Source organism: Typopeltis vanoorti, chromosome 11 (genome assembly GCF_054136105.1).
Source record: "Typopeltis vanoorti isolate ZY-2024b chromosome 11, IOZ_Tvanoo_1.0, whole genome shotgun sequence".
NCBI lineage: Eukaryota > Metazoa > Arthropoda > Arachnida > Uropygi > Thelyphonidae > Typopeltis > Typopeltis vanoorti.
The window spans coordinates 108,491,418-108,508,207 of record NC_143559.1 but is presented as its reverse complement, the minus strand read 5'-3'; the positions used below and the strand labels follow the sequence as shown (position 1 = coordinate 108,508,207).

General features: G+C 34.1%; 1 protein-coding gene across 1 annotated transcript in view; it reads right to left on the bottom strand.

Annotated features, from left to right (window-relative positions):
• The window catches only part of LOC150101923 (uncharacterized), a 1,001,066-nt gene that overhangs the window by 634,902 nt on the left and 349,374 nt on the right, over positions 1-16,790 (bottom strand). The window contains exons 42-48 of the mRNA XM_090399931.1: positions 15,970-16,092; positions 15,703-15,792; positions 15,455-15,568; positions 12,563-12,652; positions 9,460-9,582; positions 5,868-5,957; positions 5,634-5,756 (exon numbers count right to left, since the gene is read on the bottom strand). Coding sequence (XP_090256057.1) covers positions 5,634-5,756; positions 5,868-5,957; positions 9,460-9,582; positions 12,563-12,652; positions 15,455-15,568; positions 15,703-15,792; positions 15,970-16,092 — 753 coding nt within the window. The remainder of the gene's footprint in view (positions 1-5,633; positions 5,757-5,867; positions 5,958-9,459; positions 9,583-12,562; positions 12,653-15,454; positions 15,569-15,702; positions 15,793-15,969; positions 16,093-16,790) is intronic.

The following is a 16,790-nucleotide window of genomic DNA, read 5'->3' as shown; positions in this document are numbered from 1 at the left end:
TCCATCCATTTCAATCTGATTACCATCTTGTCATGTGTCAATCTATCAAAGGACTTTGCAAATCTAAGTACACCATTGTGTATGCACCACCCTTGTCCAATGCATTTGTCACCTTAATGCAATAAATAAATTAATAAAACATTATTTCTTTTAGCAAACCCATGCTTTCCATCAAAGAGAATGTTACTGTGGTCAACCCAATTCTGGATCTTGGTCCTTGCTAACCTCTCCAACACTTCAACTACAACTCCAGACACAGAGATTGACTTATATTTCAAAACTTTAGTCTTGCTGCTGCCCCTTATGAAGGGAACAATCTTGCCTTCATTCCATTCCTTTGGAACTTGATCCAATATAAGACTCATATTAAACAAGTATGGCTTTTCAGACTTCTGTGGATAGCTAACATATTCCTGTTTTAAAACTGTCATTAATTCTACATTGATATGGTTGATAGAACAATTTTATTTAGATCTCGATTAGTTTTTGTGTATCTTTATAGTGCACTTCATCAGGAGATGGTGGGGGAGGGGGGATGAATTACATGAGTGACTTTGGTGACAAGCAAATAACAGCAACATTAGTATATAATATTTGAAAATAATAACAATAGAAAGTGCACTTATTTTAATATTGTATCTTGGTAGTTAACAATGTGATGAGAGCATTAGAGGTCAGTCTGCATGCACCACGTTTTTAATAAAAGATGATTAAGCATTATCGATATAGGATCACGCCTTGTTTTGTGTTGCACTGATGTGGATTTTTTTAATATTTCAGATGACTCTTTGGATGCTCTGGCATATAAATTATAGTCAATGTATACCATTTCAGTATGATGCCATATTACTTGGTGTTTCAGTGTCTGTTGTACATGCTACTAGTCCTGATTTATGTTTTCTTTTTTTCTTACATGCATATCTTACTGAATGGCCTGCCTGTCCTACATAGCAGATTCCATACATGCAAATAATCTTGAATACCCTCAGTTTCTTGAGTGGCAATTGGGATGATTTTGGAAGTCTGAGACGAAATATTTTAAAGAGAAGAATGCAGTCTTTATACTATATTTGATATCTTGTCCATGGCAGAATAAACGTAACAGTCCAATCTCTCACAAGAAAGAGCTTGCACTACCCCCCCCCCCCCCCCGGCTTACCTTCAGTAATACTGAGATACCCAAACAAGATCAGATTTCCATTCTTGGACTGACCTACACCTCCAATCATCCTGGAACAAACATATTTCAACTATAGCTTTTGCAGCCACCAACAAACTTGGCATACTTTTTCACATAAGACACACTTTCATAGCTGCTAACTCTATACAAATCCCAAATCTGTCCAACCATGATATATTGCTTCCATATTTGGGGTGGTGCACCAAAATTCTCTCTTAAGATTGCTCAATTCTATCCAGAAGAGGACAATCTGGCTAATTAATGACATTCAGTTTCTGCCTTCTGCCTCTTCTACAGATCCTTTCCTAGATAGTGCTCTGCTGAATTGGCCACCATTATTCCTCCACTCTTCTCCAAAATCATTAAACCAATGCTGACCAATACCCTTTTACATTCCATCTCGAAACTCACCAAACCAACTTCACTGCCATCTCTTTTATTGCATCTACTTCTGTTCTTTAGAACTTTGAAGGTGCACCTTCCCAAACATGGGTACAATATATCATGGTTGGGTGGATTTGGAATTTGTATAGAGTTAGTAGCTGTGAAGGTGTGAAGTAGTGTCTTGTGCGAAAAAGTACACCAAGTGTTTTGGCAGCTGCAGAAACTGTTCTTTGGTCTCTCCCACTCTGCCATTCCCAAAGAATACAACCTTCAGCTGTTCAAACAAAATGTGAACAGATTCCTCTTTTCTTCTTTTCCTCTCATCCACACATGGCACTAATTTGCTATAGTTCTTGCAATCTTACATGTGTGGATCAGATATAAAAAATATATATAAAAAAAAGACAGTAATGCCACTTCTCTGTGTTCTTGTTTTTGTTTTTCTTCTTCGTTTGATGGTCTAGGGAGCGCTGTTTTAGAATTTTATCAACAAGTTTCTTGTTATAACCATTTTAGGCAGGATCAAACTGAGGTATTCTAATTCTTGATTTCTTTTATTCATACTGCTTGTGATCCTGTAAGTCCTGTCTCAAAGGGATTGTTATAATGCTAATCTTTTGTGACGTGCACTTTCCACTGTTAGTATTTTCAATTATTATGTACTAATATTTATATTTATACTAATTAATATTTATACTAATAAAAATTAATTAGATGACTCAGTCATATAATTCAATTTTTTTTTCTCCCTCTTCTAATGAAGTGTACTATAAAGATATGCAAAACTAGTTCAGATCTAAATAAACTTGTTTATCAACTATCTCCATATGGAATTAATAATGATTTAAAATAATAATATTAATATGTCAAGGCAGATATCAACTCCCTGGAACATTCCCTCAAAAAATGTCATGATATATCATTACATTTCTATATAACTCCTGTTCACTTACAATCAGTCTCTCCTCCTTTATTCCCTCTGCACTCATGTTCTGCTTGCTAACACATTCACAAGGATGAAATGCCTCTATGAACTGCTCATTTAATATCTCAACTAGATCATCCATAGTGGTTATCATTTTACCAGTTTTGTGAATGTCAATAATTATTCTTTCTTCTACTGGATATATTGAAAGAACATAATTTAAATAAATTTGACTGGAAGGAATTGCCAAAGATTTGGAAAACTATCATCTACTAAAACACAACAAAACTGGCTTTCCTTGAAAGCATCCATAGGGTACAGTCAGGACTTTAAGGCACCAACTTAAATATTTTGAACACTTACTCATTTCTGTATGTGCCTTTGTAAGCAGATTGTGGTTGATGACTTTGAGAATGCTTCATTAACTGAAAGCAAACAATGATAATAAAATTCTTTCTTTTAAGGTTACACAGTGGTCAGTATTCATAGTGAAGAATTTATGGAGACACAACATGTGTTAGAAAAATTACTTTACTTAGCATTAAGAAAGCAGCATTTGACATTTCAACCTTTGTAGTGAGATCATCATCAGGAAAACAGATGTATGGTTTTTTTTGGTTTTTTTTTGTCATGATAAACAATTAAACTTAGTAAGTAATATCATCATCATCATGTGTCCAGGCAGTTGATTACCAAGATGTAACTCATGGCTGACTGCAGGCATAAGGAGAATGTGGTGAGGATCTCCATTGTTGTAAGTATTCATGGCTGTATCCGTGTGTTCACAGGGCCAGTTAGCCTGTTTTGAGGGACAGAAAACCCAAGTTTCCAGATGAAAAAGCATTCTGTATGAGACTGGTTAACTCGCCTTTAGTCAAAAGAGACCAGATAAAGGTTGTTCCTAATGTCATGGATAGAAATCGATCCCAGGTCTTTCCAACTAAAGGGTGAGCTATGGAGACTCCAGTAAATAATATATAACAGAATTATAAGAAACTGTAAAGAAAATAAAGAAAGAAATAGGAAGAAATAAGGATAGAGTGAAATGAATGAATGGTGAATTCAGTAAACAGTGTGGAAAAATAAGTTGTTGGAAGAGCAGCACTGGAAAGAGATGTAATAGGAAGAATGACTATGTAAGAGTAATATTAGTGATAGTGGCAAATTAATCATTGCAGTGTATGTTGTAGTATTATTTAATAAATGCTTCTCAGTGCAGACTAGAAACCACAAATATGAGAAATGTCAGTCACAGATATAAGAGTTTTGAAGGAAAAAAAAATAGTGAAGTGAACAGATGGAATCAATGGCAAAATCATATTAAAAATGAAAATAGAAAGAAACTTGACATTACTGACATTCAAGAATATGTGAGTAGAGCTGATCTAAGGTGGTATGGTCACTTAAAGATCCAAAGAACAACCAAGATTTATGTGGACTGATGCTGTTTGTTAGAAAAACAAAATGTTAGATTTGATTGCAATAAAGATCTGACAAATAAATTAATTTGGAAGGATATTGTTAGGAAGGAAACTTAATCATGTAGCACTGCCATAGTATTCTATACATATTAGGAATTTGATGATGATGATGATTGTCAGTGCATTTTTCATTGGTGTGAAATGATGCTATGCAATGCCAAGAAGGCAAGAAAATACTGCAAGGACTACAAGTGAAGTGAATCATGTGAAATGTATAAGCTGAATATACTAGATGTCAATAAGGATGCATTGATTAGACAATATATCACTATATTTCTTAGGAAAATTTGCAAAACAGTTGATTATTGTCTTAATTTCCTTGTTAATTAGGATTCTTAGAAATGAGAATGTCCCAAAAGGAGTCGAAGGAAAGTAAAATAGTGGTACTGCACAACAATCACACTAAGATAGATGTTTCCAATTATATAAACCTGTCTGTACATCTGCGGCTGCGGTTTCAGTATCAGACAGCAGGTTAGAACTAGAATACAGAACTGGGGTGACAGGAATAAGATTCTGTATGATGTCAGCATGGATTTTCTGTAGCAATCTATTTAGATTTTATGAAAAAGTGATGAATGTTCTGGAGAAGGAAGACACATGATGATGTTTTTGAACTTCCTGCAAGTATCTGAAAAACTGCTACATGGCAATTCAGTGTATAAGTAGTGTATAAGTTGATGGAAGTGAATAAAGAGACAGAGATGGTTCAAATTGATGGTCTGAATGATAACAGCATGTTTGTAACTAAGTTTGGGATCTAAGGATGATGGTCGAGAGAATTCTATGGTCCAGTCTAGTCCAGCTGCTGCCTTGCCTAGTTTCCATTGTGACGTGATAATTGCTATAGCTTTTATTAATTTTTACAGGTTGTGATCTAGATGTTAAATAACTTTTAAACTAGGCATGAGCACAGCCTCTCATAGTCTCCAGTTTTTTTAATAAAATATCATGGGATGTCAGGTCAGAAAGCTTTCAGGATGTCTAGAAAAACTGCTAAAGTTAGTTAGTGTTGGTCTTGTGATGAGTAAATCAATTTTGTGAAGTTTAGCAGTGCATGCTCAGTACTTAGTTTCTGCCTAAATCCATACTGGTTCTTAGAGAAGAAGTAGTTTTAAAAATAAAAAATAAAAAATAAATTATAATTTATTTTTTAATAATTTCACTAATATTTTGGAAAAAACTGGAAGTAGAGAGATTGGCCTATAATTTTTAAGATCATTTTTCATCCTTTTTTTATAAATTGGTATTACCACAGCTTTCTTAAATTCTGTTGGAAGCATGTCAGTCAGTGATAAATTGAAGATAGTCACCCAAGGATCTATCAAATATTCTGGCACTCCTGCAAAATGCTGATATTAATACCATCTTGGCAAAGAGCAGAAGAGGTTTTGAGTCTCATTATAATATTTTTGATTTCATTCTCACAAGTAGGAAAAAGTACAATATTTTTACAAAAAAGTACATTTTTTTTTAAAAACTGTATTTATTAAAAAATAAGTACAGCTTTAAATAAATATGATTATAAAAATTGATTTCTTTGTCACTCTGTCTTTATTAATTTTTATTTAATTTCTTCAAAGATTAAAAAAAAAGTAAACATTTTTCAAAGTAAGGTTCATTTAAGAACAAAGTGTTGAAATTGTAATGAGAAGTAACTTACGTTGACAGCCAGTTCCAAAATCAGTAGGATTTCCTGAGAAACCTGGCTTACAATGACAAAGTGGACGGTGATTTCTACCAACACACATGGCATTTAGTCCACACTGAGTGGTTTCACAAGCATCTGAGTAAAGAGAAAAAAAAATCACCATATTAATCCTTTACATAAGAAGTAAGATATTATATAAAAACATTAATGATTATAAGCATTAATGAAATTTAAAGTTTGTTTTACCAAAACAGTCTCTGAAATGACGATTTCCTGTTCGACAAATCTGGTGATCAGGACAATCCCCATCAACTTTACATACATCTAGTGAAGGTGCTGTTGATCAATCAATAAAAAAAAAAATAAATATAATAACTAGCTGATCATATATTATATTGATATAATCATGGTTGTCTTAAAATTAAAAATTTGATGATATTTTTCTTTTCAAATAAGAAACAAATAAGTCATGATAACACTAAGTGATTATTACTTCTAATAATTTTTGCACAAATAATTAAGCTGAAGTTTAGACAAAGGAATTGGAATGTCTAATATTATTTTTTAATGATGACAGTAATAACAGTAATGATAGTAATAATTTTTAATGATGTAAGTCAGAGCTATCCAAAGCACTGCCCACAGTGCGATTTTGTGCTGCCCACCTGTGGGTTTTGATTTTCACAAGTGAAAAAATAAAATAACAATTTGAATCGAATGTGTATTAGATATTTTAATTCTATCACTAATCGATAATCTTAATGTTGGTAATTTTATTTGGTGCTTTTACATCACTATATACCCACGTGTTTTTCAAATATTAGTTGTGTCAAAGAAGCGTTCTTACACTGTTTTGTTCCAACGCACATGCTCCGGGTGCTCATGGGGAGCATGAGCTTGCAATTAGTGTACAATTAGTGTTGTTCGTTTGTTCAGCTTTCAAGGTTGTGTCGCTGCTGCTCACCAAATTACTAGATACGCATTGTGATGCGGCCCTCATATAATTTTTTTTTTAATGCAGCCCTCGGATTACCGAAGATTGGACAGCCCAGATGTAAGTAATAAGCAGGAAAAAACATGAAATAATTTATTTTAAGGATCTTAGATGAGCTATATAGCCAAGGAGTTAAGAGATGAAGAAATTTTAATCACCTTTGTAATTCTATTGGCCAGTGAAGAATCTCACAATTAAATTATCTGTCCTTTCATGTGTCTGCCAGTTTGGATCACTGTTTTAACTTATTCTAGTAAATCATAAGTTGAGGAATCAAACAGCATAACAGATATATTGATTTGTAATGAAAATATCTTTACGAGTTAAGCTGCTCCTAGGACATACTGAAAGTGGAAATTGAGTGGAAATAACAGGTACAATAAAAGAGACCAAGACTTTCCCATAAGTTAACAGAAGTACATATTGATTCCTTTCACACGTCTAAAATAAACAAGCTGTTTACTTAAACACCATATTGGACAACCAGTAGAAAAAAACCAAACAACTGAGTAGAAAAGAACTGTGTTTAAATGGAATGGATTACTGATATAGGGAAAAAAAATCTTAGCTATAAATATATTATCTGATCAAAAATATTCAGACACCCCTTCATAGTAGTGGATATGGCTATATACATCACAACCATGGCCCATACAGATATAAAAGCACACATCTTTTTTTTTTTTTTTTATGTTGCTCCACCCACAAAAGGTCTTGCAATCTTCATAAAATATTTTTCATAAAACATTTTCCAGTTCTTTATTCCGTATTTGTTTAAGTCTTTTTCACTATCTCAGTAATGTTTTGTGCTGTTTTAATCAAGTTTTGTAATATGACTTCTGAACTTCAATTTCCTGGTCACTATCACTCCCAAATCTTTAATCTAATCAGTTTGCACTGTAGTTCCATCAATGTACCAATCAATTCATAACCTCTTGAAACCACAGTGCATACCCTTATAATACTAATCTAGTATCTGTTTATCATTTGTCAACATCATCAGTTATTTAAATCTTCCTGCAGATCTTTATGTCACTCTCTAGTGGCATTATCTGCAAATAACAAAATATTCCCTTCACACCATCCTCAATATTACTGACATACAAATTACACAACAATAGGCTAAGCACAAAGTTCTATCATATCATAGGATATTCTTTTCCTGCACCATACATTTATATGGCCATCAGTAATCCATCCCAGCATATCTCATCTAATTCTGCTGTTGTATTCTCATCAAGATTTTCCTGGGTGATTTCAGTTCATCTATCTTTATTCTCTCATGTATATTAATCACAGTGGACATATTATCTCCATCTGGATAATACATCTTGGAAAAATAATCACTCCATAATCCAGCTATTTCTCCTGTTACTTGTCACTTTCATTAAAGTTATCATTCCATAACCATCCATCCTTTCATAGCACAAGAGCTGTCTCATGGATGCCCTTTGGTCTACCCTGACTAATTTCCTCTGATAATCTCATTATGCCGTTGCTCTCATGTTTGTAATCTGAAATTTCTCCAACTTGAATGATTTTGTTGATCCATTTAATCTCCATATGAATTATCATCCAAACAGTTGGAATGTGGTATGACACTACTTCTTTCAAACATCCTTTGTTGCTTTCCATATGCTACAGACCTCCTCCAAAGGAAACATACCCTCTCCTCATTGATAACTCCATATGCCTGGTTTAACCCTTACATAAAAATTGCAAGATCATACTCCCCACTTGGAGTTAAAATAGCTAGTTGGGTCACATAATTGAGGTGACGCTTTCATAAGGAGCCTGTGTAGCTCAGTGGATGTGGCATTTGCACACCACAAAACTTGGCCACACAAAGGAAGAGTTAGTTTCAAATTCAGTCAGCAACTAGAGGAAATTTTCCTAAGCCCCTTTTTTTGACCAGTTCCTGAGTTAGTCGATCTTTGGCATGAGCAAGCGGGTTTTTTCTCCCAGAACTTGGGTTTTTTGTCCCATAAACTCCAGAAAATCGACAATAGAACCCACACTATTTCTGATATTAAATATATTGTGTTAGGGTTACGGACCACAAGATGGCAGCACTTGTTTAGCCATCTCTTCATTGTGTACCGCTTAATTAGTGATAGCTTTGGGCCAGCTATCTCTGATTGGGTACCAGTGGAGATTGAACTGCCCACTCAGTCTCCAAAAGTTAGATAGGGCTAAAACGGCCTTGCCTACTTTCTATATGGGAATAAAAAGGCATTAGTTGATAGCTGAGCTCTTTCCAAATAAGGTGAGCTCTTCCCAAAGCAAAAATAATTACACCAAAAATCTTCCAAAAATGAATGTTTTGTGTACCATCTTCAAATAAGGTGTTATTTTTTTTGCTGAAAAACACAATAACCAGTTGTATCATGTTATGACCCAGATGTGTTTACTTCGGCAATTTACAGAACTTAGCCACATAACAATAAGATAATATTCCTCTTCTTCCTCCTCTCTTTGCTATGAAATGACTAACTTTCTCAGGAAGCATGTTCAGAAAACTGGTTATGAGGAATCTATACAGTGGAACCATTTCCATTACAGTAATTTTGGGGGAAGGGAGAGGAGGGAGAAAGAAGTATGTTTATGTCTGAAAGATGCCAGCAGTCTGATAAACTGAAGGAAAGGATAGCCTGACTTTCTTGACGTAAAAATGCTACACAATGAGCTAAGAAACTTTACCATTACTAACATCTGCAGAGTGATCAATGATGATCACATTCCATACCATGTTGAATCTCTTGAAAGCTGTTTTTCATAATGGTGCATGTTTTACTTTTGTAATGCTTTGATTTCTTTGTTAAAAAAAAAAAAACATCAACTTACGTTGACAACCACTTGTAAGGTTATATGGATTTCCTCTGAATTCATCTCTACATTCACATACTGCACGATGACGTTTTCCCTGACATATGGCATTGGGTCCACACTGGAAGCCCTCGCAAACAACTAAAAATGATAGAGTATCATGTATAAATAAATATTATTATTTCAAAATTAAACTAAGCATCAATTAAGGAAAGAAATCAGAAATTAATCTCAGCATCAGTTTGTTGAATCTAAAAATAACAGATAATCATAATAACGTATATGCAATATTATTCAAAAATTAAACTCAACACCATCTGGAGGGGGGAAGGATTTAAATCCCTATGCAATTAACCTTTGTAAATTTTAACTGATTACATCATCAAACATGCACTCTCAAATGGCATACAGGAATTTTTTAAATTATGAGTTTGTAAACTGTGAAAAAACTGTTTTCTTTCCTTGAAAAGCAAGAAAGTTGCTACACATTTAGGTCATTCTTAATATTAAACTATTTCAGTTTAAATGGGTTTAACATTAAAATTCTTTGTTTAAAAATGCATCATAAGACAACCTTTTCAATAAAAAACTTTTGCAGAAACAACTGCTACATTGGATGATAATCAAAAACTGATAACAATGATAATTCTAAAATTAATGCATAAAAAGTATTGTTTATGGCCAACAATCATTACTTATATTCAAGTAATCAGTCATTTTTATGCATTAATTCATCAACATCATCAAATCGTGCACTTGATCAATGATTTCTGGTCATTTTCGACAATTACGAAATGGGCTGTCGAGTTTAAACATGGCCGTACCAGCCCTAAAAATGATCGATGTGAAGAATATCCAAAAAATGTAACCCAGAAATCACTGATCAAGTGCACGATATGGTATTGGATGACCGGTGAGTCAAAGTATGTGAAATTGCTGAGAGTATAGGCATTTCAAAAGAATGTGTAGGATATATTTTGCATGAAGAATTGCAATGAAAAAGCTTTGCACAAGATGGGTGCTGCGCTTGCTCACAGCAGATCAAAAACGCACTCGCACAAAAATCTCTGAATAGTGCTTGGAGCATTTTAACAAGAATAAAACTGATTTTGTGCATCAATTTATTACTATGGATGAGGCTTGGATTCACCATTACACACCAGAATCCAAACAGCAGTCAAAACAGTGGACAGCAGCTGGTTGTTCAGCACCAAAGAAGACAAAGTCGGTTCCATCGGTATTTTGGGATGCTGAAGGCATTTTGTTTATTACTTAACTTGAAAAGGGTAAAACAATAACCAGAGAATATTATTCTGATCTTTTAACCAGAATAGATGAAAAAATTTGTGAGAAAAGAACTGGTTTGTAGGAAAAAAAATCATCTTTAACAGGACAATGCACCTGCCCACAAAAGTGTTTTGGCAATGGGAAAAATAAGGGATCTGAACTATGAATTGTTGGAACATCCACCCTATTCTTCAGATTTGGCCCCCTCTGACTGCTATCTCTTCCCAAAACTAAAACTCTTCCTAGGTGGTCAGCATTTTTCTTCGAATCAAGAGGTGATTGTAGAGGAGTATTTTGCAGATCTTACTGAGAACCACTACAGGGATGGGATAATGGCACTGGAGCATCGCTGGATAAATGTATTAGTCTTAAGGGAGATTATGTTGAAAAATATAAATAATTTTTAAATTATTAATTTGTTTTTTTTATTGTTAGGCCGAGAACTTTTCAGACCACCCTCATATATTGCAAAATATACGAAACCTCCAATTTTGCAAAAAACCCACATATCATATTTTAATGCATTCTACAGATCCTCAACTACGTTGAGTACATAATCATTCTTCCTTTCACAGTAAAAGAGCTCTTTCTTGGATTCTGCTTGGTCTGTTTGGCTAATTTCCTCTGATAGTCTCATTATGTCTTATTTTTAAATTTCTTAAAAAAACAACAAACCCCTACCCAATCAGACAATATATACACCATATCCCTACTCCACATTAACAATATAATAGATAAAATGGGCTTGCTCCTGAAAAAAACACAAAATAAGAACAGATTACAAATATCTGGATAAAGTCTCCATTTCCTGCCAGGATCTTCTCTCCTTCCCAGGCATCTACACTCCCTATCAATGTGGAACTCTGTACTTTGGACAGACAGAAGACAGGTTGAACCACCACAGTAAGAAGAAAATAATATAAAATTATATATTCAATATGGACAACCAAAAAGCAGACTAGCACAGCATGCCTTGGATTAAGACCATTTCATAAGGTGGAAAAAAAAAAAAGCAAAACTACTGCATAGATTGCCACTTTAATCACAGAGATTGTTCCTAAAAGCAGCTCATGTGCTACAGAATTCAGTGAACTGTAATAGGAATGACTGTTTAATTCTACATAAATTTTAGTGCATGCCATATTTGCCCTTCAGCAGTAATCACAGAACACCATCACAGAGAGAGCGACTTTTGCTCTGAAGGTAATTTTATTTTAACTTTAGTCTTTGCTGAGTATGTCTTCAAAGTGACTTTGATAATGCTAACTTGAGCCCAAGAAATATCAGGGTGTAAATATTTCATTTAGTTATTTTATTTCATTCCTGTGTCTATGCAGTTTTTCTCAGAAAATTCAACATGAATAAACTCAGCATCCTTATTTCTGATACAACTTGCATTAGTGCACAAACATAACAGTGTATTAAAGTCCCACAAGTCAATCCCTCAATGTGCAAGTTATTCCCTCAATGTCTCACCAGTCCACACAGATGGCCAATCTGAATCTGTTCATGGCCAAACTTATACCATTCCTTTCCTCAGTCTAGCTATTATGTACATCACACCAAACCTCTCCCACACCAGTTTCCCTTTTCTTTACTCTCATGTATTCTATCACCCTGACCTGATATAATCACTCACTCTCACTTTTATTGATCTACCTGTGAAGTCCACTTTTAGTATTATAAATTTAATATAGTCTTAGCTTTCAAAATAATTTATAATATTATTTATGATTCTATTCATATTAATTTTATCTTTGTTAAATAATTCTAAATGATTCCACTTGAAATGATTTGTGAGATTCTCAAATCAATGCAAAGGAATAAAACTTACCAACACAATCCTTCACACCATTTTCAAGAACCATACATGCTTCATCTCCTTCGCAGTTCTCATCAAGTTCACACTTGTTTTTAGCTGGAGCTGAAACAAATAATATAAACTTCAGGATGAGTTCAACATAATATTAAAAAAAACATACATAGTACATGAAAAAAATATATCTATGCACCAGCTAAACTAAACAGCAATAAGATATTAACAAGTGAAGCTTATTGTACAAAAAGTTGGAATCACAGGAAACACAATCATGCTTCCTGTAATCCAAAATCTTATTTACAGTCTTACTGTAAACTAAGTGTGGGGAAAAGAGGTGTGTGTGTGTGTGCATGACAAATAAATTAAATCACAGATAGTGAAAACTGAATTTCAATTTGAAATCATTGCACTGTCTATATAGCAAGCAGGCTACATTACTGCTGAAGTGAATTTTGAGAATGAGAGAATAAAGAACATGTGTCAGTCAATCACATTTGGATATTCTTTCTTAAGTCATCTCCATGATAAGCTGAAGAGACACACCCAGAAGACAAACATAAGATGTAAATATCACTGTAGTGATATTTACATCTTATGTAAATATCACTACAGCCTTAAGTAGCTGATTCTAGTATCCAAGACAGAGTGGTCTAGACTGAAGGAGAGGTCATCATTGAAAAATTAATTATATTGGAGTTAATCGAATGTAATTAAAAGTTGGTGCTAGTGGTGTTCAGTCACAAGAAAATGGAGAATTTTGATCTTGGAAGTTATAACAGAGGATCAAAGACACTCACTCATATTTCCAACTACTTAACTTCCTGACTCCTGCTTCTATCATTTTGATTATCAGATCCTCATAAACAGCAGATAAACTGAACTCGGCAGTACCTCTGTATTCATGATGACCTTGTTAATTGAGTGAATAGCATCTCCACTCACCAACCAACACAACTAAGAGCCTCCAATCCCACTTTCACAGAGATGTTTGTGAAAGTTTTGAAGCCAGAGACTATGTTCGTGTCCAGTGTGAAACTACTATCAACATACCATTCTGCTCATCAGACCCAAAGTTACTTGAAAAAATACCATGTTCAGTCTCTACAGTAGGGTAAAGTTAATTGAGTGAATAGCATCTCCACTCACCAACCAACACAACTAAGAGCCTCCAATCCCACTTTCACAGAGATGTTTGTGAAAGTTTTGAAGTCAGAGATTATGTTCATGTCCGGTGTGAAACCACTATCAACACTACCATTCTGCTCATCAGATCCAAAATTACTTGAAAAAATATCATGTTTGGTCTCTACAGTAGGGCAACTAGATTATTGAACTCTTAGTCTACCCATAGTACTAAATATAAAGTAGATTCCAAACATTTTATAGGTGACATTCATAAAAAAAAAAATCTATCTGGTCTGCAACTATTCTTTAAATATCTCTATTGTACACATACTAGCCACTAAATTAGAAAATTTTATTTAATATCATGTTGGACCTTTTTTAGCCTGAATTACAGCACACATGCAGTTTGAAACAGATTAGATTCCATAAGGTGTTGGATTGCATCTACATCTACAACATACCAGGCTTTCACCAGACAGTCTCAGATTTTACAGAAGAGGACTTTGCTCGATCTGTTTTTCTAATATGTACTATACATTATCAATGGGGTTCAGATCCAGGATTTGTGGTAACCAGGGAAGATAATGGAAGTCACTGTTATGGTTGCTGAACCACTGCTGAACAATTCTTGGTTGATGGACAGTAGAAAGTAGAATTGTCATCTAAGAAATAGCCATCACCTACTAGATAAAAAGTCAACATTGCAGGATGAACTTGATTGGTAACAATGTTCAGATATTCCTTGCAGGACACCTAACCTTCCAGCAATATCAGGGGCCCATTCGTACTAACAGAACATGCCCCACACCATAACACCACCTCCAGAACCTCGAGTTGCATTTATAAGGCAAGCCATGGTCATTGCTTCATGGGACTCCTGCCAAACTCTCTGCCTACTTATTTTTCCACAGATTAAACACTCAAGATATCTCACTTTTTGAGAAACCAGTCAGCTCTGGTATTTTCAAAATCATACTCCAGTCAGACTGGCACTCACAATAAGTCCTTTATCGAACTCTGAAAGATTCTTTATTTTTCCTATTGTGATCAACACTATTGATGATTACTGACCAGCTGCATTCTTAAATAGTTGCTTAGAATATGTGGTGATGCACATGACCAAGTAATTTGCAAATACGCTGCATAAGTGATGTTTACATACATCTGCATACAGGTTTCTAATTCAGATGCCGGTATGTGTATGATATATCTAATGACTTTTGCAGAGCTGCAACTTATCCACGCTCCAATGCTACATTTTGATTTAGAATATGCAGTCCACTAAAAATTACACTACATGCAGAGATTTCTACTACTATTACCTCTACTCCAGAATGTTTGTTTTTTTTAAGTAAAAGCTCAATTGTTAAAGAGGTGTACCAAATTCTCAAAAAATTAGTTACATCAATATTAGTGCTATGATTTTGATGCAGAATATAGACCATTATTTCTGAATTCAACTCTTCAAGTGTATTTATGTGTACTCCTTACAGAGTACACAGAAATACTAATCACACAGATTCAAAAACCAGTGAGTATTGATTAGATTATCATTTCCAAACCATAATCACAACTGTTTATTTACAGTTTCCTATAGAATGTCTCTAGTAATAAAGTTCTGAGTTTTTTGTGTGTTCAGTGAAACAAAATTAATTACAGCATATGAAGTTAAAGACAGAGCTACAGAACCTACATCCTTTTACTGATGAAGAATCATCAGTAAAAGGATCATAATACTCATATGTACATTCATGATGAGGATAAAAGGTCAATAATACTCACGTGTACATTGATTACGAGGATTTCCAGAATAGCCTTGAGGACATTCACAAACAGCACGATGGCCTGACCCTATACACACAGCATTGACACCACACTGATGATCTATACAAACCCCTGCATGTTAAAAAAAAGAAAAGAAAAGAATAAACCTGCATATTAAAAAAAAAGAAAGTTTTATCAAATTAAATTGAATAACCTTTTTTTTTTCTATAAAGAAAAATAAAATTAAAATATGTCATCAGACGCACCTATACAGTCTTTTATGCCATTTTGTGCAGTTTTGCATATATGAGAATCGGGACATTCTGCACTTGTGTCACATTTATTTCCATCGTGAGCTGTTAAAAAAAAAATAGACTATATGAGAAATATTGTGTTTTAAATAAGCTGAAAGAAATAATACTTCATATGAAACTAAAACATTTAAAATACAAAAAGTCTGTAAGCAACAAAACAGCACTTATTAAAAAAAATAAAAAAGAAATCACTTAAAGATTAAACCAGGCAATACATACGTTGGCAACCTTTGATGAGGTCATTTGGATCACCAGAGTGGTTCTCAAGACATATGCATACTGACTGATGGCGTCTGCCAACACACATAGCATTACGACCACAAACAGCACTAGAACAAACATCTGAAATGCAAAACAAGATTTTTGTGCCTAGTAGTAAAATTCAGCACAGGGAAAATACTAACTAGTACTGTATATGAATTCAACATCTGGGAATAAATGTTGCACATAAAACTTAAAGATACATCTACTACTCTTAACTATGAATTCCAACAAAATTTGATTGCATCATACAGGATGTATTTCAGTAATATAAGACAAAGGAAATTTTAGTATTTGTAAAATAAAAATAAAAAATGACTTATTTTTCACGGTATTAACAACACCACAAACACTTTTATCAACAAAGATGTTTTATTAACGCTTATATTTCGCTGATTTTCAACTCGGCATCATCAGAGCACAACACACATGTAAATGCGACAGTGAGTGAGTAAAACAATATAATTGCAAAAGACAAAAGATCTAAAGTCCTATTTTTTGGCGCCCTCTAACGAAAAAAAAAAAAAAAACAGCCAGTTATCCAGGAGTTTTTCTTAGGATAACTGTCTCCCAAATTTTTGGCAAATTAATGCAACCATATTTGTTAAGGTTGGGAGAATTCTTCAAAGCCATTGCTGACTCAAAAAATAATCTTTCAGATCTATAACAACTCCTAAATAGCACATTCGTTTTCCTCCATCTAATCCCATGTGAAGGAGTGTCCAAAGCGTGGTCTGCCAGTCCCGACTTGCCATAGTAATAGTAGCGAATGTATCTTT